This window comes from Tupaia chinensis, unplaced genomic scaffold (assembly GCF_000334495.1).
Source record: "Tupaia chinensis unplaced genomic scaffold, TupChi_1.0 Scaffold149383_1, whole genome shotgun sequence".
Classification (NCBI taxonomy): Eukaryota; Metazoa; Chordata; class Mammalia; order Scandentia; family Tupaiidae; genus Tupaia; species Tupaia belangeri.
The window spans coordinates 3,543,218-3,566,573 of record NW_006209227.1 but is presented as its reverse complement, the minus strand read 5'-3'; the positions used below and the strand labels follow the sequence as shown (position 1 = coordinate 3,566,573).

Here is a 23,356-nt window from a genome sequence, read left to right as displayed (position 1 = left end):
TGTGGGGCCAGCAGGTGGCATGGTGGTTGAGGCGCTGGACTCCCACATAGCTGACTGCATAGTTTGAGTTCTGGACCTGGCAACTTGAAAGTCACACCCAGCACATGTATGTGTATGCCAAAAATCCCAAGAGAAGAATGGGGGAGAAGGGATTGTGGTGCGACCATACCTCTCCCCCCCATGAGGGGGGTGATTTCTCACTTTCTCTCTCACTGTCTCTCTCTGTCTCTTTCCAGAAAATGCATGCACCATATGAACAAACAAACAAAGAATGAATTCATGTGCATGTGTGCCCAAAATCCTAACAGAATGGACAAATGGAGAAGAATTATGGTGTGACCATGCCCCACTGGGGAATGCTTTCTTCCTCTCTCTCTCTCTCTCTCTGTCTCTCTGATAAGCACATATACTAACAATTTTTTAACAGTTTGTATAAAATTTTAAGAGTGGAAACCTGCATAGGAAAAAATAAAATTGAAAAACATGCAGAAATGTAAGCAATGATTACTTTTAGGAAGTGGGGGACTATTTTTGTTCTTTTTACATCTCTGTTTAACTGAACGTTTCTAAAATATTTATTTACTGTTTTTACGTGAACAATAATAAGAGGAGAAAGAGGCTCACCCAATGAAAACAAAATCAGCAATGCCCTTTACTGTTGTATGTTGGATCAATGTTCACATTGCTAAGAATGGGGATAATCCCTTCACTAGGAGCTCCTGGCGAGTCAGAGAGGGAAAGACGTGCTTCGTCATTCCCTTGAGGATGCAGAGCTCACAAGAAACGCTGAGTTTCACCTGAAAGGAGCAGCTTTCTCTTACTATATAGCACATTTTACAATTTGGACTGATTTGACAGACTTTTAACAATATTTCAATTAATTAGTCACATAATACAAACAAAGGAAAAAAGTACAGAGTAAGTTGAACATAAAAGTACAGGAGTAAAATTCTTTTGGTATGCTGTAATGATACACAATAATTAAATGTAAAAAATAAATTTATTTTTTAAAAAAAGCATGGCCAGGTTTTTATTCATTAGAAACACAGTCTCCTATAATATGCGTGGGTCAAAATAAGAAAACTAAAGGAAAAAAGAGGATGCAAGAACACACTTAAACCATCAACCATCAGTCCTAGGTACTGAGACACAGAAAGAGGCACCCATCGGTAAAAGCATATGACAGGAAAGCGTCTTCCTTTACACCCGGCCTCATGAGTAAAATCAATCACACGCTTTATGCTCAGATTTCAGCACGCTGGGTTAATTAAAAGCCACCCTCTATGTACCCAGGGGCCTGAAAAAGTCTCCTTTAGTAGTCAGTAGCAAAGTGTTCATCAGCTTTCCTTGAGCCTTTTCCATCTGGATGTCTGCTTCTACCTGTCGGAAAAAAAGAATGTCCTGTAAACAACAGGTTTCCCACTTCCACTCTCAGGGGCTACACTGGGAAAACACCCAAAATAGGTCTAAGTACACTATCAGAAGTTGAGAGATTATCTTTGGCATGGAAGCAGCTCTGAGGATGTTTTTACTCTTAGAGATGTTTGTTCTGGCCAGTCTTCAGTTTGAACTGAGTAACTAAGGTCGACTGAGCAAGGCTTGATCGTTCAGTCTAGGTTAAGACCCAGAAAGTTTCTGAGTGTTGTATTTGCTCAGTGAGTTCTGCATAAATTAAAAAAGTGAGTTGATAATAAAGTTAGAAACTAGAATACTTTATAAAAAGTAGTTTTATGTTTGCTCCCAAGGGAACAACTTCAGATTCTTTCATTGAACTAGAATGTAAGTGCAGCAAATACGAGAATCAATGGGTTGTTATGTAGGAAAGACCAGTGTCCAGAGACCTTACTTCCCATGGTCCTCAGGGAGGGTGCCCACTCTAAGCATAAAGATAAGAAAACATAGATGGCTTACTTGTGCCCTGAATTCTTGGCTGCCTTTCCATCTTTTTATTATAATTATTATTTTCAGATTAATTTTATATTTTACATAAAGTCCCCATCATGATCTATATAATTTTTTTAACAGAGAACTTTATTTTTTTTGTCTGTTAAATGTTTCTTCCCTTTGCACCTCACACTCACCCTCTAGCACCCACTGTCTACTACCCACTGACCTCCCTTACAGTCTCTGGCATCTACACTTAACCTCTCCACTATCATATCTTCAGATCTTTCCATTTCTGCTACAGAGTGCAGGTGTTCAATACAAATTTAATGGAGATATACAGTGTATATCTTACAGAGTCTGGCTTATTTTGCTCAGCACTAAGTCTTCTATGTTTATCTAATTTGAGTCAAAAGATAGAGTTCCTTGTGTCTTATAGTTCAGTAATATTCCATAGTATACACATATCACAATTTTTAAACCCAGTCATCAGTTTTTGAACACTGAGGTTGATTCCATGTTTTAGCAATTGGGAATAATGCTACCATAGACATGGATGTGCATGTGTCTTTCCAACTAACTGTTTTCCTATCCTTTGGGCAAATACCAAGGTGGAAAAAATATATATATGATTGTCTATTGATTTCATCTCAAGTTACTGATCGTAGGCTGATTCGCAGATGGAGATGGGAAAAGTGATAAAGACCTGCCCATAAGTGTCAGCTCCCACCTCAGGTTGACACTCTTCCCCCACAGGAGAAGATCACCCTCACGCTTCTAGAAGAAGAAGCATCAGAAAGACTTTGGGAGGGTACAGTGTTCTTGATACACAGCTGGTTGCCTATAAAATTATGCTTTTAGTGATCTTAAGGATATAACAGATAACGTGAAATAAAATGATTGTATATTTAGAAGTAAACGTATACAATAAATTGGATGTGCCAATGTCATTGTTTCCAAAAATGCCATGATTAAGAGTTTATGGGACATCTGTTTTCTCATATGCTTTTCCTCTCGTCTTTCTTTCCTGGATGTATACACACACAAATAAACAGACTCATGTCCTTCTCCCAATTCATTTAGTTCACTATTTAATTAACTCTCAATATATTAATAAAGTTAAGCAAAGGTCAAGCTAGCAGGAAGCCAGTCTAATGGCCCATTTTATCCCATCAACACATTTAGAAAAGAATGACAGATGAGACAAGACCTTTAAGAGATGGCTGTACATGTCTGGATTTGAATCTTCTCGGATTAAGACAACTTTTTGATCACTTTAGATTTTCTATAATTTTTTAAAGAATTATTATTTATTTTATTTATTATTAATTATTATTATTCACATGAATTATGCCAGAGAAAGACAGAGAGAGTAAGAGAGGGAGAGTTAGAAAACAAGCTTCCAGGTCCAGGATTCAAACCATGGTTGGCCATGTGGGAATTCCAACACCTTAACCACCTTGCCACCTGCTGGTCCCAGATTTTCTATCATTTTTAACTGTGTTATCTGCTCCTGATTGTTTTTTCTACGTTCCAGTCATAAGTTAAACAAAATGGCAAGTGTTTTGAGAGCCAAGTTATAAGTTATTATTAAGTTTAATATTGTTCTCATTAAACACATCTATGAACAAATTGAAATAAGTCTTTTCTAAATATACAAGACTTACTATTTTTAGCACATCAAAAGGCTGTACCTGACTCTCAATTATACCAAATATATATCAGTTTTGGTTCTGACAAAGCCTCCATTATAGGATTTCCCCTGCAGCACAATCCCTCCATATACAGAAACTGCAGTTTAAGCATTTAGTGCATGGCAGTGATACACCTGTCAAGTCAGTGCAGGGGCAAGCACAGTTCTGGGCACTTAGCAGCCACCCAATGAATATTTTTTTTTTCTTTTTTTGGAGAGGTTTATGCTATAGGGTGCGTGCGCTCGCCAGACAGAGAGAGACAGAGAGACAGAAAGCGAGAAATCATCCCCTAGGGGAGATGGCCATGCGGCAATCCCTTCTCCTCTCGGGATCTTGGGCACTCACGCACACGCGCCTACCGTGAGTTTAAGCCACCAGGTCTGGGACTTGAGCCACAGTCGACTACGTGGGAGTCCAGCAACATAGCCATTATGCTAACTGCTGGTTCCCACCCAATGAATATTAATGGAAGTAAGAAAGAGGGGGAAGGAGAGCATTCTTAAGTTTTCTTTTTCTTTAAGTTTCTTTTTTAAAAATTTTAAATTTTTTATTTTTTATTATTGTTCATACATTAAATCACTATACATCATTTAGATTGTGAAGAGACTTCACCTAGCATGATATGCACCTCAGTGCATCTCAGTTGAGACCACCACACACAACCTTGTCAACAGATAATAAACCTTATCTGTGTCCCACAAGTCTTACCTCTCCATTTTCCCTCCAAATTTCCTACGTTCTTCCCCTCAATCATCTGCACTTTTGTCTTTTTGTCCAACGTTTTCTCTAATCCTGAAGGCTCTTATCATTCCATTATTTTCAGATTAATTATTTCGATGGTGTAATGTTAGTTCTAGTAATCAAATACTGTTGTTTGAAACAAATGATCTTCAATCTTCCATATTCATCCAATTTCTATCAAATTCCAGGGCCTTGCTGTTTTTTATGGCTGAATAGTATTCCATGGAGTATATCTGCCACAATTTTTCAATCCATTCATCTGTTTGTGGACATTTGAGTTGGTTCCATGTCTTAGCAATTGTGAATAAGGCTGCAATGAATATAGATGTGCAAGTGCTTTTCTGACTGAGTGCTCTCCTGTCCTTTGGGTAGATACCCAGGAGTGGAATTGCTGGATCATATGGTAGTTCTATTCGAAGGTCTTTGAGGAACCTCCATATTGTTCTCCACAGTGGCTGGACCAATTTACATTTCCACCAAGAGTGTAGGAGTGTTCCCCTTTCACCACATCTCCTCCAGCACTTATCATTATTTTTTTTTTTAATCTTCACCATTCTGACTGGGGTTTGGTGATATTTCATTGTGGTTTTGATTTGCATCTCCCTTACAATGAGAGATGTTGAGCATTTTTTCATATACTTTTTGGCTGTTAGTATGTCTTCATTAGAGAGTTGTTTATTCAGCTCCTTTTCCCATCTTTAATTGGATTAATCATTTTCTATTGGGTAAGCTGCTTGAGTTCCCTGTGTATTCTGGTTATCAGTCCCTTATCTGAGGCACAGTTAACAAAAATTCTCTCCCATTCCGAGGGTTGTTGATTTACACTAATTACAGTGTGTTTTCATTCTTTGCAATTTACTTTTTCATAAATTCTAGTCCAATTAAATGCCCATGGCTATTTTTCCAAATTTAATGTGTCCTGAACAACATTTTCAACATTTGGTTTCAGGAACTGGCCAGGTAATGAGAGGGCATATTTATAGCAAATGGTAGTATCATGGAGCAAAACTTTGGGTTGAATTTTGTCAGCTAGTTGTATTACAGTTGACCCCCAACCCCTTATTCATTGGGGAAACATCCCCAGACCCCCAGTGGATGCCTGAAACCACAGAAAGTACTGACCCTTGCTTGTATATTTCTTCCTATACGTACATACGTAGGATAAGGTCTAACTTATAAATTAGGCACAGTAGGAGATTAACAACAATAACTAATAATAAAATAGAACACTTATAACAACATCTTGTAATAACATTTTCGTGAATGTGGTCTCTCTTTGTCATGAACTATCCTATTGTACTGTACTCACCTATTTTCAAACTGTGGTTGACCACAGGTAACTAAAACCACAGAACGTGAAATAGTGGATGGGGAAAGGGGGTACTACTTATTTTTATGAGACAAAGGAGCTGTTACTAAAAATCATGACTGCCTAATTAAAACACTTTTTAACATTATTTATTTATCTATTTGTTATGATTTTCAAACCACTGGGTCTGGGACTCAGACTATGGTCAGCAATGTGGGAATCCAGTGCCTTAACCACTATGCCACCTGCTTCTAAAATATGTTCTGCTAGCAAAAAGATGATCAACATATATTTGTATATCTCACAGCCGTAAATGTAACATTAGTCATGAAAATATGGTATATTTGGACTTATAAAAATATCCAAGAAACAGTGTTAAGGAAGAAGAAAAGGTAGCAAGTCTTAAAACAGAGTTATCTTCTTTCAATTTATGTTAGAATCACTGTACAGGATGCCGCCCCTTGCTAAGGTGCCAAAGGGTACAAGGACTCACTCTGGCATTGGGGGCAAAGCTCGTGGGAGGGAAGTGTGAGGAGAAATTTCTGTTTATTCCTCTCTATATCTCCGTATGGTTTGACTTTTTTGCACAATACATTATTTTCAAATCTGATAATATAGGAAGATGAAATAACTGGGAAAAAATCATGATTTTTAAATTAGTCTTAATGTATGTAAATTTTCAGAGCAAAGAAGAAAAGAGCCATGATAATGACCTACCTTGTCATAATTAGAAGTCTCTCCATCCCAGTCCGGGGCTTTTATTTGATTTTGTTAGCAATCTCTTTCAGAAGACCCTTGAGATCATTAAGCTTGGAAAGGGGAAGGAAATAGAACAGACCTTAAGATACATTTTCCAACTTTCAGTTTTAAAATATTGCTCTATGGCTTTTCCATGCCATATGGAGTGGGATAGAGCAGATGAGTGGCAGGTATTTCAGACCCTATTCTCTGCTTTCTTTCTGAAATTACATCACCAGCAATTAGTAACCAATTAGTAAACCAATTAATACTGGCTTTACTCAAATGCAAATCACTAGTGGTTCCCACACAATAACAATAGTTAAAGGAACTAGCAGATGGCGTAATAATTATGTCGCTGGACTCCCACAAAGTCAACCGCTGTTCAAGTCCCGGACCTGGTGGCTTAAATTCACATCAGGCACGTGTGTGGGCGTGTCCAAAATCCCAAGAGGAGAATGGAAGAGAAAGGACTGTGATGTGGCCATCTCCCCCTGGGGGGTGATTTCTTACTTTCCATCACTCTGTCTCCCTCTGTCTCTCTGGCAAGTGCATGTACCCTATTGCAAAAATCTCTCTCTCTCTTAAAAAAAAAAAAAAAAAAAAAGAATAGTTTAAAATGTCACAGGTTACATACTATTGCTATGTGTAGTTAATACTAATAAAATTGTAAGATACTAATAAACATGATATAATACTAATAAATCAAGCTTTTGTAGTAAAAGGTCTTCACACACAAGTAGTACAAATACTAAAAAGCAAGTTAAGTAAAATACGTAATAAAATTCTTTTTTTAAAATTGCCAGGGGCTTTGTGCACTCAGTAGAGAGAAAGAGAGGAAGAAAGCATGCCACAGGGGTTGTGGTCATTCCACAATCCCTTCTCCATTTCTCCATCCTGTTGGGATTTTGGACACACACACGTACACACATGCCAATGCGTTTTTCAATTTGCCAGAGCCAGGATTTAAACCATGATCTTTCATGTGAGGTCCAGCTCCCTTACCCACCAGGCTAGCCCAATAAAAATTGTTATTAACGATTTCACTTATTTGTAGAACTCAGAATAGTCAAATTCATAGAAGCAGAAAGTAGGAAGGTGGTCACCAGGGATAGTGGTGAGGGGAAGATTAGCTGATGTTGGTCAAACGGCACAAAATTTTAGTTATGCAAAATGAGTACGTTCAAGGGATAGATGATGCAGCCCAGTGACGGGGGTTAACAACACTGTATTACATATGTGAAGTCTGCTGATTAGACAGATGCTAAATAAGTCTCGCCCCACACACACAAACACACACACACACACGTAGGCATACCCACCAGGCTAGCCCAATAAAAATTGTTATTAACGATTTCACTTATTTGTAGAACTCAGAATAGTCAAATTCATAGAAGCAGAAAGTAGGAAGGTGGTCACCAGGGATAGTGGTGAGGGGAAGATTAGCTGATGTTGGTCAAACGGCACAAAATTTTAGTTATGCAAAATGAGTACGTTCAAGGGATAGATGATGCAGCCCAGTGACGGGGGTTAACAACACTGTATTACATATGTGAAGTCCTGCGATTAGACAGATGCTAAATTAAGTCTCGCCCCACACACACAAACACACACACACACACGTAGGCATACAAAGTGGTACTATGAAGACATGACAGAAGTGTTAATTAGCTGGTCTGGATTGCAGCAATCATTTGCTACCTACATGTATCAAAACATCAAATTATACACTGTGCAAGTATATACAATTTTAAGTATCAATTATATCTCAATAAAGGTGTTTAAAAATAAATTTTAAAAGAAAAAATAAAAAGATTCCCAAACCTTGCTCCAGAAACAAAAAACAATCCGTATAATTCTACATGAGTGGAAAGGAGGGTTTTTCTCTCAAGGAGGAAGAGAAAAGGCAGAGGAAGTAATGGAAGAATGAGAGCAGCAGAGGACAGGGGCAGGGGAGGCGCCCGGCTGTGAGCCCACCTGGGTGAGGGGGTGAGGATGGAGGTCTCCTGTGCTGAGCAGTCAAGGTTTCCCTGCTGTCTACCCCACCCTGGCCCTGCCCACACCTGCACAATGCGTGGCGGTGGTGAATGTGTAACAGGGACTAAGAGGAACCTGAGCTCTGCAGCCAGGTGCATGCAAAGGGGACAGACAGGAGAGCAATTCTCAGAGGTCATGGAGACCCTTGGCACGCACACGGGTGGGGACAGCTTTCAGCTTTTATGTGACTGCCTCAGCCACCACCACCACCACCACTGCCTATGACCTCCCATGCACAGGGCCACTGACCCTATTGAGCCACCAGCAAAATCAGCTCAGTAAGCCCAGCTGAGATCACATGAAGAAGAACTGTCCAGATGAGCCTTTCCTAAATTCCTGACCCACAAAATCATGAGCAAAATGAAATGGTCGACTGAGGTGTCATGCCATAATAGATAGAGATTCACAAGGCAGAAGAGGCCGCCGTCCTGTCATCGACTTCAATAGAGCAGGCGACTGGGGGACGAGAAGAAGAGGGAGAGCTAAAAGGAAGAGAAGGGGACCAGGAGGGGGCCAGGCATCGAGTCAGCCCTCAGGAGGTGGGGCCCATGAAGACACAGCCTCAATTTCCTAAAACCTTAGGCATGCTAACACATAAATAAATAAACGAGAAATTGTGAGTGGATAAATCCTCATGTTAGAGCTCTGTAAAGGACATTTTTAAAAATTTATTCACTCAACATACATTTATTGGGGTCCTACTATGGACATGTTTCTGAGTGCCAGAGATTCTGCCCAGCCAGGAGAGAGAAGATCTACCCATCAAACAGCCAACACTGGGAGGGTATTTGAATGCCATCATACAGAATGCCATTCTCAAAACACTGTGAAAAATGCTGAATACCATCCCTTCTTTAGATGTCATTTCTGCTGAGCCAGATCATAACTCCAGGGTCAGGTGGGTGCACGCTCTCCATGCCTCATGTTAACATGTGTCCATGCATCTGCAATGCCCTCAAGATCGAACAGGTAACAAGGTAGGGTGTCCTCGAAGACTAGCAGAAAGGCTCACAAGCTCCCAACAGCTCCTTCCGCCCTCTGCTGCTCCTGTAATTCCCACACCTCCCCCTGACTACACACCTGAAAGAAGAGGAGAAAGCCCTGGTTAGACAGTGGTAGACAAGGCTGCAGAGAGGCTGGAAGTGTGGTGTCAGGACTGCACCCTGTGTAGGCTGGGAGCATGAGAAGAATTCCATCCCAGTCTCTAGTCCTCACACAGTGGATGAAGAAAGCGGACTATGGAACAGACTACATCTCGCTTTTTTAAAAAAAACAATTAGTTTCTGTTATTTTCCGACCATAACCACTGGCCTCTGACTGAAAGCTCAAAAGTATTAGAGATTCTATATTCTCAATAAACACACACACACTTCTCAAACTATTAATAAATCATACCTTCATATCCAGTTGTCTAAACCGATGCCTCATTCTGAAAGGAAGTTCAGAAACAGAAAATGATAAAAAGTGACTGAGAAAGGGCTATTAGGCTCCACCTTTCCATCTTTTAAAGGACAGAATACAATCTTACATTTTCAGCTAAATCAAGGGCAGCTGTTTTTATCTCTCCGACTTTCTTCCTAATACCCAAATGAAGCGGAATTTCTCTCTCACCTCAATTAGAAGGACAGCAATCAATGCTGCCCTGGCTGAAGGAGTGGTGGAAGGGGACTTGCAAGGTTCATCCCTTCCTTTCAAAGTCAAGGTCTCAGAGTCTAGGAGCAGAAGAGAGTTTAGAGTACCCTTTCGTTTGCTCAGAGAAAACGAACGGCCCATGCTACCTTCCATAGTTCGGTTGGGCCTGACGAAGGATTAGTGTGCTTCTATTTGTATTTGTTACAGTGAATCTTGAGATGTGTTAGGAACTCTCAGGAAGAGTGACAGCTGTCAGTGAAGAATGCTAGCCTTCACAATAAGAACACACATCACAGATTTGATAAGACATCACTTGTGGACTGCCTACAAACTGAGCTGTGATTTGTTCATGGAGTGTGTGTGTGAATTTCAAGGATGTTTATAACAACTCCGTGTGGCTCATAAATGTGAAGGACTTCTCAGGGATGGCTTGCAACAACTGCTCTGTCTTCTTGTCTCTTCTTCATCAAGAGATACAGATGTGTAGTACCTGCAAGGTAATGCCAACTGCCCACGGCCTGCGGGTGTTTCCGGAACCCACCTCTGCAGCGGTTTGGGGGAACCCACACTCGTGTTACCTGGTTGTGGCCCTGCTCTGCAGACTCCAACCACCTCTTTCTCCCCGAGGGCCTTGAAGGACAAGGGGGATAATGAATAGGCGTTATCCTTGGCAGGCTGGCAGACACTTAAGCGCCTGTCATTGGTAATGGCCTGGGTAATGCCTTTCTGCTGCAAACTCCATGTACAGAGTTCGCCCTAATAAACTGCCCGCGTGGTGTCTGCTTACGTATACAAAGGGAGCCTCGCAAAGCAGAAAGGAAGAGCTGACATACTCCTCTGACGTGTCATTGGCTTTTGTGTTGATCTTGACAAGGTAATTTTCCTTCATGACACCCTCCCATGCCAGAGTCTCGTTGTCTTCATTTTTGAAACCTTGAATAATGAGAAAAGAGAAAAATTCAAATGATTTCATTTGCACTTTGCTTCTAAATCAACACCTGCTCTACATTTTGTGAGACTCTGAATCTAAGAGAATTAGATTTCGCCTCGCACAGGCTGATCTGACTAATGTTATTTACTTGTGACAGGCACAGAACAATGGAATATTAATGGTTTTCTCAGCAACAACGAGGAATTGGAGCTGCCGGTGTGAAATAGGAACGCGATCTTTATTTTAAATAGAGATCGATCCAAATGCTGTCTGTGTGTTTTCTGACTTAGCAGAATCCTCCCACTAAGGAACTTGGTTCTCACATTTGATATGTGCTCCTCTTCCATTTCAATGACATAAAAATGCTAAACCATGCCGCTGGATAATTGTCGATGGATTGCCTACTCTCAACCTAAAACTGACATCGGACCTTGTTCCTGTCATCCTGAAACATGCAGTCTGCGTGCAGACCTCAGAGGAAATTCTATCTCCAGTTTGTTCCCCTCTACCTAAACAAATGCCTGCGGTAAAATGGGCCTGGGACATGCTGGCTAAGATTCTTCAAGTTCTTCCAGCACCTGAGCCTTTCAGATGACAGACAAAGACCAGATCAACACGTCATGGGTGTTCAAGGTGCTAGTGCATCGGACAACAGGTCTCCACATGAACTCATGGGGACACGAAAGTACGTACGTCCACGCGGGTGACCACTTGGTATGGATGTACGTTTTACTTCTACGTTATCACTTAAATGAAATCATCAACACATTAAGATAAGGAATAATTATAAGATCCTCCTGGACTTAGAATTAATTGGCAGTCAAAGACGAAACCACTATGCAGGTGACTGGATTTAAGCAAATTCTGTTCACTGATGAAGAAGATGAATATGTCTAGATCTGTCATTTAATCCTGGCACACCGTATACATGCTGAGCAAAACCACACTGTATCCCACAAAAAAATAATGAAAAATTCTTTTAAAAAGCAAATACGGGGGCAGCCCATGACATGGTGGTTGGGATGGCTGGATCCCACACGGCTGATCACACAGCTTAAGTCCTAGACCTGGTGGCTTAGAAGGCATGCAAGGAGCACGTGCATACGTGCCCAAGATCCTGAGAGGAGGGGGAGATGGAAGAGAAGGGATTGCAGCATGGCCATTCCTCATGGGAAGAGGGCGCTTTCTCACTGTTCCTCTCTCTCCAGCAAGCACACACACCCTCTGGCAAAACTGAAAAACAAAACAAACAAACAAACAAAAACAACCCAGATATATGTTTAAATGGTGGTTATTCACTTGACAAAATAATTCTTAAGTGACTTTATTGTATTTTTTCTAGCAAAGTAGTTTCCAATGTCTTTTATTCACACTAAAACATATGTAGAAGCCCAAGAAAAGGACTTAAAAAAAATCCATGCAGAGAGGGTAGGTGGTTCTAAACACAGATGGCTAGAGGCCAAAAATGACCAATGACCAGAGAAAGCAACAAACCTCTACAGCTAAGAAAGACAAGCTGACATGATGACATAGCAGCTGAACCAACCATACTAGAAAACTCACAGGGTCTAAAAGGATGACTCTGTCCTGCATTGGCAGGATGTAGAGAAATGAGCCTGCCATAGACTGGGAAAACCTGTCAGTTGTTACAACCTTGGTGGTAATGGGGGTTGAGAAGGTGGGAGAGAGGAGATGGGAAATATACAGAAACTTAACAGTGTGCATACCCTTTTTAGAGAAATTTCTCTAAATAAATAACTCAAAGGAAAAATGTCATTTATATGCTCAAAAATAAATGCATGAAACTTCGTTGTGGTGTTATTTTCTAACAAAAGAGAAAATAATCTATGTGTTAACTGGTTAAATTAATTACGGTATATCCTTAGGCTGGAATAATTCACAGTTAAAATTTGCCCTACGGTAGGCCTGCTGGTGGCATGGTGGTTAAAGCAGCTGGATCCCACATGGCCAACTGCACAGATCAGGTCCTGGACCCAGCAGTTTGAAAAACACTCTGGGCACATGTACATGCCTGCCCAAAATCCTAAGAGGAGAATGGAGGAGAGAGGATTGTGGTGTGGCCATCCCCCCCTGGGGGGTAATTTCTCACTTTCTCTAGTTTCTCTCTCTCTCTCTCTCTTTCTCTATGTGCCTTCACATGCACCCAATAACAACAACAATAAAATGTTACATAGATTATTATTTCTTCATATAAAAATGCTGACGATGTATTACTAGGTCAAGTGTGTGTATACAGAGCAGTCCAGTTATTACACACCCGCACAAGAATAAACACCAGCGCATTGGTAACATCAATCTCTAAATAGTGGGTTTCATGTGCTGTCAGTCTTCATTCATGTTTTTCTAAAATGTTCAAACATTCTCTAATAAATATGGACTGCTTTCCAAATCCCACAACAAAGTACATTTTATAAACATGCAACTACTAAGTAGCATACTTTTTTATTACTAGCAGATGCCACCAAAAAGGTACCCAAAATGAAAGTTTGGACTCTACACTTTGGAAAGCTATTTGAAAAATCTTGTATTTTTTTTCCAAACAATTTTAAAATGAAACCCATGGCCTCCCCATCATTTGGAGGCAAATGCGAAGTATTTTTAGAAAATGCGTTGCCAACTGGAGGCTCTGGCCACCACTGGGTGCTGTGGTTTCCGGAGTCAGGAATCTCCAGGAAGGGGCAGCAGATGAGGCGGGGACCAGGCAGCTGCGGGGGGGCGGGGGGCAGTAGTGAACCGGGACCTCGGCACTTCCTGCCATCAGCACGCCACCACTGGGTGGAGAAGGATCCTGCCCCCGCGCTTCCCCACTCCCTTGAGTGTTCTATTCCTTCCTAACAATAAGAACTGTTTGGAGAGGAGAATGTTGACAGCTCGTACTTTTTCTCCCATTACTGTGACATCACCATGCTCCCAGGGGCCCAGTGGGGAGGGTCCAGGTTAACATCATTCATTTCTGGCCTATCTGCTTTCTTGAGCTGAAGCTCCTGTCCATTTGCTGGCCAACTGGAGGGCTTGTCTCCACTTCTTGCTCTTATGCTTCATCATTAGCTGTGTACTGGTGAGATGAAACAGTTTTTATCCTGCCTAATCAACCCCACCCCAAATCTGGAGGACCGATTTGTCCTCACGTCTACACTGAGTGTACTGACCTCATCGATCTGGGACTGAGTACAGTGTAACTCTGGAGAATGAGCCTTTATCGGCAAAGCCCCTCCATGCATCTGTCCCTAACCCGCTTCCTACTAGCGATGGAAATTCACCACCCCGAGCCATTGACTTGATTTCCAGGTAACACTAAGTGTTAGACATGGGCTTTGTTCTCTAAATGGAGTCAAAGCCTTCCTCACTGTAACAGTTGCCCACTGTTTGTTTTTCCTCAGGAGCAATCTAGGAGAAAGTGTGAAACTGCAAGCCTTTTGTTATCTGAAGGCAGACTGGTCCCCCAGGTCCTCCAGACAGGCAGAGCCATGATGGCCCTGAGACATGCCATTAAATGCTTCTGATATTTGGGTGTGGCCTTTGAATACAGTCAAATTCCAGATCTGAACTTCCAAGTCCCAACCCATGAAATAAAGGCTTTTCATTCTTCTAGTTAGAAATGGCTCACTTTGCCTTTTGATGTAAAACTATGAGGAGGAAGACAGTAACTTATCCAAATTGTCAAAACACTGTCTTCATTAAGAAAGACAATTACATATGTGTGATAGTTAATGACATCCCCAAAGTGACATTTAATGTCTTAAAATAATGCTGTTAAAAAAGGGTTGACTATGATGATCTTTGAAACCCTGATACCACTGGAGTCAGATTCTACCTTCGTAAAGCAGCCTTTACTGGGTCTGAGTTCAAGGGCTAATGCAGAAGAACATTGTGCTCAGCATTTAAGGTCAACTCCATGAATATCTCACCTTCTTTTCTAGGTAGGTAAAGAATAACGATTCTTATATACACTTGATCAAGTTACGAGGTATCTACATAAATGGTACGGATAAAGGGTATGGAACACATACCCTAAAAGCTGTGAGAACTAAGAGGACTGGGGGATTGAGCTATAATGTATCTTTACCCATGCCTTCTTCCTGTGTAAAGATTATGACAAACAATCATGAAATTTAGCAAAAAGAATAATGGTTCTTGGCATGTTACAGTTTTCTTAGTTGCCATTAACTAGCATGTCCAGTTTAGTAAAATTTCTCTCTTCACTTCCTGAATCATCAAAATGTTTGGGGTTACACTAGTGGGCCAGAAATGATCACCCCAGTGTGAAATGTGAATCCAGTGATAATGGTCGTTAGTGACAATTCTATCAGAAACCATGAGGGAAAAAACAGAATACAACACACATCTCATGAGGCCATGAGAAGACATCGCAGCTGTAAGCAGTAGGACTGAGGCATTAAGAAAGCAGAGAATCACTAATTCATCATGCAAAAATCAATGTGGAGAAAAGAAAACGTATTCTTTAAGTCATTTGTACTGGATTCTTCCTTAAATTTTCTACTTCTCAAATTGCCTTTAACTTTCACTTTTTTTCCAATTAATAGAGACTTTCTTTTCTCCTGGGAATGCTCTAGTAGGGGGACAGTTCACCATCTTCTCATCCCCAACACCCTAAGATGATTGGTCTTCCCAAGTCACAGAACGAGATGAGGGTTGGAGGGGTGTAGACGTACACAGCGGTCTAAGGACTTGAGACTCCCAGCTGCCCATGAGAGTTTCTTTGCTCACTTCAGCCTTGAACTCAAAACATATTGTGAAATACATTTCGTGATTCACAGCACCGTTTCTTGCACTGTCATGGATCTTATCTACGTTTTTCCCTTCCTCTAGGATTCAGGATGGCACATTGGACTGTGGGGGAGGGGTGTAGGGAGAGAGAAAGATAGAGCTAGAACTTGGCTGTGGGACTTGGCTCAAGTCTTTCTTATGTCTCCCTATGGCCCTTGATCCAGGGAACTCTTCCCTCCTCTCAACTTACCTCTCCCTGAAACCCCTCCCTGGACCTCCTCACTCTGTGGCCCCATCCCGGCCTCTGCCCCTTGGTCTGGTTAATTCCAATGCATTCTCTGAGTCTTGGTTGAAATATCCTCCTCCTCCTCCAGAAAGTCTTCCCTGATCCTCTCTAGTCTAATGCTGATGTGTCCGCTATATAGCTATCATGACATCCTACATATTCTCTGAAATTAGTACTTTTCACACTTTTCAAGTATGGTTTTTAAATTGTTGTTCTTCCTCCCAGGTTGTACATCCAGGCTGAGGGCACTGAGAGCTTGCATAGTATTTACCACCATAGCCACAGTGCCTGGCTACTGCGTTGGATCAGTGGTCGCAGCCCCTCCCCTACCTGTAGGGCAACTTCTCATGACACAGACTGTCTTACCTCCCATCTAGCTCCCGCCAGACTGGGGCTCACAAGCCCAGTCCTTCATGGCCAGATTCCCAGAACCAAGTTACATGTGTGGAGGACGAACAGCTCCTACAACGTGACTGCTTCTACGGCGTTGATTTTTTATGTGCTGACAAAGGCTGTGCCCCTTCCCATGCTTTGCTTATCTTGACCATGCACAATTTCCATCCATCCTACATCCACTCTATTTTCAAATTGAGTTTTTCAGCAAATGTGGGGTGAATTTTACGAAACTCTACCAAAGGCGACTGTAGCAGGAAAGGAGATGGGTAGGTTCTTTGGAACTTATAAGAACGCAATGCTTTTCTTTTCTAGAGTTTATGCCCCTGCTTAGAATCTTAGGAGAATTGTCATTGGTTCATGGTGGCTACCCAACCTATAAATGATAATGCTGTTCAAAACTCATTACCCCAGAACATGGCATCATGGCAAATTGAATATTTTAAGCTGAAAGTATTTGAGAAGAGGCAGAAGCAGGAAGGTCTCATTAACTCTCCCTGCCCATTTTTTGTGACCTGAAACAGGTCACGAAATTTCAGAAGGATTTCCTGACCTCCCTGTGGGAGGGTATAAGATCTCATATGAGAGATGCCCTTCTTACAAACAGAGGAAAGGTCTTCCTCCTCTCCAAGACAAAGAGATGAGGTGAGACAAGGCCTGAGCTCACAGGCCTCATTCCGTTTTTCTGTTTTCCACCATTAGATCACACTCTTTGCACTCTCTTTTATTTTTCCACAACTCTCTTTTTGCTTTCTTTTTTTTTATTTTTAATTTGTCAGAAGGTGTGTGCACTCATAGGAGAGAGACAGAGAGAGAGAGGAGGAAAGTAAGAAAACACCCCCCATGGGGGATGGTCATGCCACAATCCCTTCTCCTCTATCTCTCCCTTCTTTTGAGATTTTTAGCATGCACACGCATGCACTCGGAGTGTTTCTTGTGCTGCCAGGTCCCACACTCAAACCATGCTGTCAGCTATGTGGGATGCATTCACCTTATCCCTTGCCGCCAGCTGGCCCAATTCTCCATTCTTCATCAAACCTTTAAAAAAAAAATATTCAAGCTTGTTTCTTTGGGTCTTCATTTCCTTAAGAAAATTTCCATAATGCATAAAACTGATAATAAATATATTTGTAAGCTTTTCTTTTACTACTTTGTCTTCTGTTATAGGGGTCTCAGCCTGGAGCCTAAGATAGGTAGAAAAAAAGATATTTTTGTCCTCTACAGTGACCCAATTGAGTAATTTGTAAATATCAAGGAATCTATTTCTATCCCAAATTGTCAGTGTTCATTTTCTGGACCCAAGTTTACACACTTCTGTAACATTCATGACGTCCACACATCTTGCTCAGACAGATGTGCTCTGGAAAGGTTTTTTGTTTCTTTTTAAACTTTCTATAGGGTGCATGAGCTCACCAGAGAAAGAGAAAGTGAGAAAGCACCCTCCAATGGGCTGACTATGCCACAATCCCTTCTGCTCTGGAAAGGTTTTTTGTTTCTTTTTAAACTTTCTATAGGGTGCATGAGCTCACCAGAGAAAGAGAAAGTGGGAAAGCACCCTCCAATGGGCTGACCATGCCACAATCCCTTCTCCTCCATTTCCTCTTGGGACTTTGGGCAAGTACACACACACATACCCAGCATGTTTTCAAGTTGCTGGATCCAAGACTTGAACCATGCATTTAGTCATGGGGAATCCAGCTGCCTTAACCATCATGCCACCTAGCTGGCCCAGGAAAAGTTTATAGGACTGAAAACATACCAGATTTTCAAATTGTTCATGAAAATATATTTGGGAAGAGTAGTGAAAGAAAATGGGCTAAATACTGAGTATGATAAGGAAGGGACCAGAAGTTGGTGTAGTGGCTACGCCATGGACTCCCATGTAGTCGACCCTGGTTCAAGTCCCAGGTCCAGTGGCTTAAACACACACAGGGTGCATGTGCGTGCATGCCCAAGATCCCGAGAGGAGACTGGAGGAGAAGGGATTGCAGTGTAGCCATCCCCCTGGAGAGGTGACTTCTCACTTTCTGTCTCTTTGTCTCTCTCTTTCTTGTGAGCACTTGTGCCCTATAGCAAAAGCCTCTTAAAAAAAAAAGTAGAAGAAGAAGCAGCAGCCATCTCTTGAAAGTCTATTTCCATTGCCTAAACCCAAGGAAGGGCCAAGAAAAGCAGAGCAGGGTCGACCATATCCTGAGCATGTTCCAGGGATGAATACAGCTACAGGAGATGGACTACTTTGGTTCAGACTTTTCGGGGCATCAAAGCTAATGCTGGACTGCTCAGAAGATCTAGGTTAACATGGCAGCTGAGTTCCTGAGTGCTGCCCCAAGCGCTCTGCCTCAGCAGCGTCATTCATCTCTGCTGTGAACTGGGGGGCAGCGAGGGCAGTGAGCCACTCACCTCCTTTTACAAGCTTGCCTTGGGGTGAAGGAGGCACTCCAGGGATGACACATGCAGCTTTCCCAGGTGACAGCTACCATGGTGGGGGTACAGATTCTTGCTCCCTACAGACTGCTCCTCTCATCAAGAGATGAAGTCCCATCCTCCACCCTGTCAATCTGGCCAGCCTGAGGCTCTTTTTGACCAGTAGAATGCAGCAGAGGTGACATCATCGACCTTCGGAACCCAGGCTTCAGGCTCTCTGCAGGAAGCCAGTGCTGTGCATGGAGCCTGGATTGGAGGACACAGGCTCCTGATGAAAGCCCGCCCAACTCCATACACGGGCATGCACACAGATATAGGGGCCAGCCAGCCCATGACCCAATCAGTCCATGCCAACCACCAATGGCACTTCACAGGACCAGCCCTCCCAGTCCAGTCCTGACCAAGGACTCATCCGCAGAGTCAGGAGCAAATAAACAGTAGTAGTTTTAGGTCACCTAGTTTGGGGGTGGTTTGTTATATAATAATAAATAACTGACCCACTTAGAGACTTCAAGTGACCTTACTTTACTTTTTCCACAAGAAAGAAACTGAAAATGGAAATTTTGCCTGTACTAAAGCTTGGTCCAACCCAGTCATTAACTCTACACTCCTTGTCAGCATGGAGGGCCACTTTATAACTTCCATGGGGCCTAGTGGGTCCATGGAAGCTGAGAGAATTCCTACAATACAAGACTTTCAATTTTGCAATCAGGAGAGGCCAGGGCAATGGAGATAAGCTGGTCACCCTAACTCAGTGCCCAAAAGCAGAATTCTCAATGCTAACATAGGAAGTCCCAGGCAAACTGGGACACACTGTTCATCCTGCATGCTGCATGTTTTTGCCATTGTGAGCCCTTCCTTCATAGAAAAAATATTTAAGACATTTTATGACAAAGAAATGATAAATGCTTGAAGTGATTACTCTGACCTGATCACTGCCCGGTGTCTGCATGTAAACATCACATGGTAGCCCATAAATATATGCAATCATACATCAATAACACACAAAACTGCGGCACATATACTCTATGGAATACTACTCAGCCATAAAAAACAAGACCCTGGCTTTTGACAGAAAGTGGATGAATATGGAAGATTTACTGCTGAGTGAAGCAAGCCAGGCTATGAAGGAGAGACACTGTATGTCCCCACTTAATATATTCTGAGCATCTGCACTCTATGACTGAAACTGATTGACTAAAGAATATAAAAACACAGTAAATGGTTGTGAATACCACATATAGTATGGGAAGAAGGTAGGTGAAAGAGTAGAGTCTGAGGAAGGATAGTTAGAAGAAAAATAGAGAGTCAAAGCATTAATGGGACAAAGAAATGGGGTATTATCTGTTGAAGATAACTATAGTATTATCAACTGGACTAGGGAGAAATGTACACTTGTTGGAATATTCTCTTTGCAAGCTAAATAACATGATTAAATGCATAAAAGAACTTGAAATAAAAAATACAAAAAAGAAAATTTTGAAATTTCGAAACTTAAAATGTTTAAAATCTGTTCTTATTGGAAAAATATTCCTCAACAAAATAAAGTAATAGGTTACAAAAAAAAAATAAGAAAGACAATATTCGCTTAATTCACTTTGATTCCAAGAAGAAAGGGTGGCTGTGACTACTCCAGCTCCAGATGCCTCATTACATGGGAGATACCTGAAGGAGGCCTTGCATCTTCAAAGTGCTAGAGGAAGAAGGGAGGGAGACAGAAGGGTGCTCCAGGGCCACTCCAGGTACTGTCCTCTGCCTCTAACACTTCCCCACATCTTCTCTTAGCTCTTGCTCTCATTCCCTTCTCTTGATAGTGTTTATCACAATTTACAATAGTATATGTTTATTTTTTTACTGTCGTTTAGAATGTGCCTACAATAGAATAAAGTAAGAAGCTTCATTTATTTTTTATTTCTTTCACTGCCTTACCCAAAGCACCTAGCACAGCTCTGCCTATTTTGCCAGCACAAAATAGATAGACGATAAAGATTTAGTGAAATAATAAATCCAAAGCCACATTCTTAGAAACCAACTTTACTGAGCTTGCTCCAATATCTGCTTTCTCCACCACATGAGCCTGAGTCAAAGGGTACCGTCTGTTGCCTTCCATTATAACAGCCTTTTTGTTTGGATTCCGGACTAATTCCTGGCTGAGAGTATGACCTTTGAGGCCGATCCTGGAAGCAAGATCATTCTTCTTACACCCCAATAGAAGAAGACAAATCACAGGAAACTCAAACTGAACAAGTCACCTCTCTCTGTGCACTGACACAGTATTGAGAAACAAAGCTTAATTATGAGTAACAGCCTAAAACTCCAGAACATCCAGGATTAAGGGCCTGTTTTCAGGACCACAGCCCCCTTCCCAGGCCTATGCCTTGACCTCACACCAACAACTGGTTCTACAATCTGCTTACAGATTCCTCCCCCCCCCCACTAACCAGGGGTCCATATACAATTTCCGACTCGGTCAGCATGCCATTGTTTTGGAAAAGTGATTTCCCAACAACACCTATGGGCATTTTCACCATTTATATGCTGAAGGTCGAAGAAGTGCATATCCACAACTGTACTCTACACCGTGAGATTCAGTGCTCTGTGCACAGTCTTTGTTTGACCTAGAAAAGTAATGTGATAGAGTACTCAGGGCCGAGCTTCCAGAGGCATCTGTCTTCACACTGTGTCAAAGGCTCAGGTCTCTATTTGTGAGATAATACACAGCAGAAAGAATATTTGCTTAGTCTGTCATAAACATAGGTTGGAACGTATAAAAAAATCTTGGTTGGTGCAATGAAAAATATATATTTTTTTAAATTACAAAGCACTGAGGGGGAGAGAAAAGCTAAAGCATTTGTGATATTAGAGTTACAGAAAAGATTTTAGGAGAGAGAGTTTTGGGTTTTTTTTTTATGTTTATTGGCCACTGTGTTTATTTCTCCATACATAAATGTTCACGGCCTTTGCCCATATTTCTATTGAGCTGTCATATTTCTCATTTTGTTTTTTTGAGCTTTTCATATGTCACATATTTAACGGAAAACAATTAAAAGGTTATGTAAACAGTCCAGTCAATAAAATTTTATCTTTCAAGTCATAAAAAAATTTAAAAATAAATGTATCTAAATTGTTAAAAAGAAAAATAGGCTAACATATATTGAGACATTTTCATTGATCTAAAGGTTCATTTTTTTTCCTTCTGATTTTTAAAATAAATTAAAAGATTTTCATGGGCTTTTAAAGTTCTGAGGGCCTGGTTCTGTGCTTCATGGAGAAGGCAGCCCTGAACCTGTCTCTCCTCCCCTAGACAGATTCCTTAGCTTAAATCTGAGGCTAGGGGCAAGGAGAACGGCCCAGTGGTGAGTGCCCTTTCTAGCTTTTCTTTGGGGCCCAAATATCCAAATGAATAGAAATAGTCCTCTCTTTTCTCAAATGTTTGGATGGTGGGTTGGGAAGATTGATTTAGCATCTCTGTAATCAGGTGTTAGGAAAAAAAGGCAAAACATTTAATGGACACAAAATTGGAAAATTATCTGTCGAAGATATTGTGTATGGTAATATCTTTGACTGAACTATATAGTATAATCATTCCTGGAGAATCCATTTTGTATGCTTACGGAACATTTTTGTAAAAATTGTATAGTGTTTTACTGCTCAGCTCTTACCCACAGCCTAGAGAAGACTAGATACATGGTAGCTAAACATCTGAACATTGTGAGTTTTAGAGAATTCTTTGCACCTCACTGTAGTTGTTGCAAAAAGAGTGAAATTCCCCTTCATAAATTCAATTTCAAAACTTATCCTGTGATTTCCACTAGAGGACACAGTAGAAGGGAGAAAACAGCACCAAACTGTTTCACAGTAAGGGAAATACACTAGCTCACAGTCACAGAATCCTTCTCCAACTAATTAGCTACAAATGAATACATTACCAAATGACTAAAAATCGGAGAAGAGCCTCAAGGATGAGAGACTCAAGTAATACATCTCCAGCAAGGGAACACTGTAACTCATCTCTAAGTAGCAAAAATTTAGAGGATATTACCAAAATGTCAGAAAAATAATTTAGAATATTTATGATAACAAAACTCTATGAGATGCAAGAGAAAGGAGACTTTGAGTTCCAAGAGTTGAGGAAGCCCTTCCACGATATGAAAGAAGAATGGGACACCATGAAAAATAATCAAACAGAACTGTTAGATATGAAGGTTGTAATAGAGGAAATAGAAGTCTCCCTCGAAAGTATTAAAAGCAGGTTAGACCATGCTGAAGATCAAATGTCGGGAGTAGAAGACAAAACCTCTGATTGAGAAAAAAAAATACTGAGGAAACAGGCAAGAAAACTGAGGATACTATAAGAGAAATACTAAATACCATGAAATGCCCAAACATCCAACTAATTGGTATCCCAGAAGGTGAAGAAACTAATAAAGACATTGATAATCTATCCCACAAAATTCTGGAAGAAAAATTTCCAAATCTAGAGAGGCACTCAAACATGTAGACCCAAGAAATACAAAGAACCCCAAGTAGAATCAATC

General features: G+C 41.2%; 1 protein-coding gene across 1 annotated transcript in view; it reads right to left on the bottom strand.

Annotated features, from left to right (window-relative positions):
• Positions 1-434: 434 nt before the first annotated feature.
• The window catches only part of TRPM8 (transient receptor potential cation channel subfamily M member 8), a 148,066-nt gene continuing 125,144 nt past the window's right edge, over positions 435-23,356 (bottom strand). Inside the window, exons 26-29 of the mRNA XM_006171163.2 lie at positions 10,869-10,968; positions 9,799-9,832; positions 6,346-6,437; positions 435-1,380 (exon numbers count right to left, since the gene is read on the bottom strand). Of these exons, the coding sequence (XP_006171225.2) occupies positions 6,387-6,437; positions 9,799-9,832; positions 10,869-10,968 (185 nt within the window). The 3' untranslated portion in view covers positions 435-1,380; positions 6,346-6,386. The remainder of the gene's footprint in view (positions 1,381-6,345; positions 6,438-9,798; positions 9,833-10,868; positions 10,969-23,356) is intronic.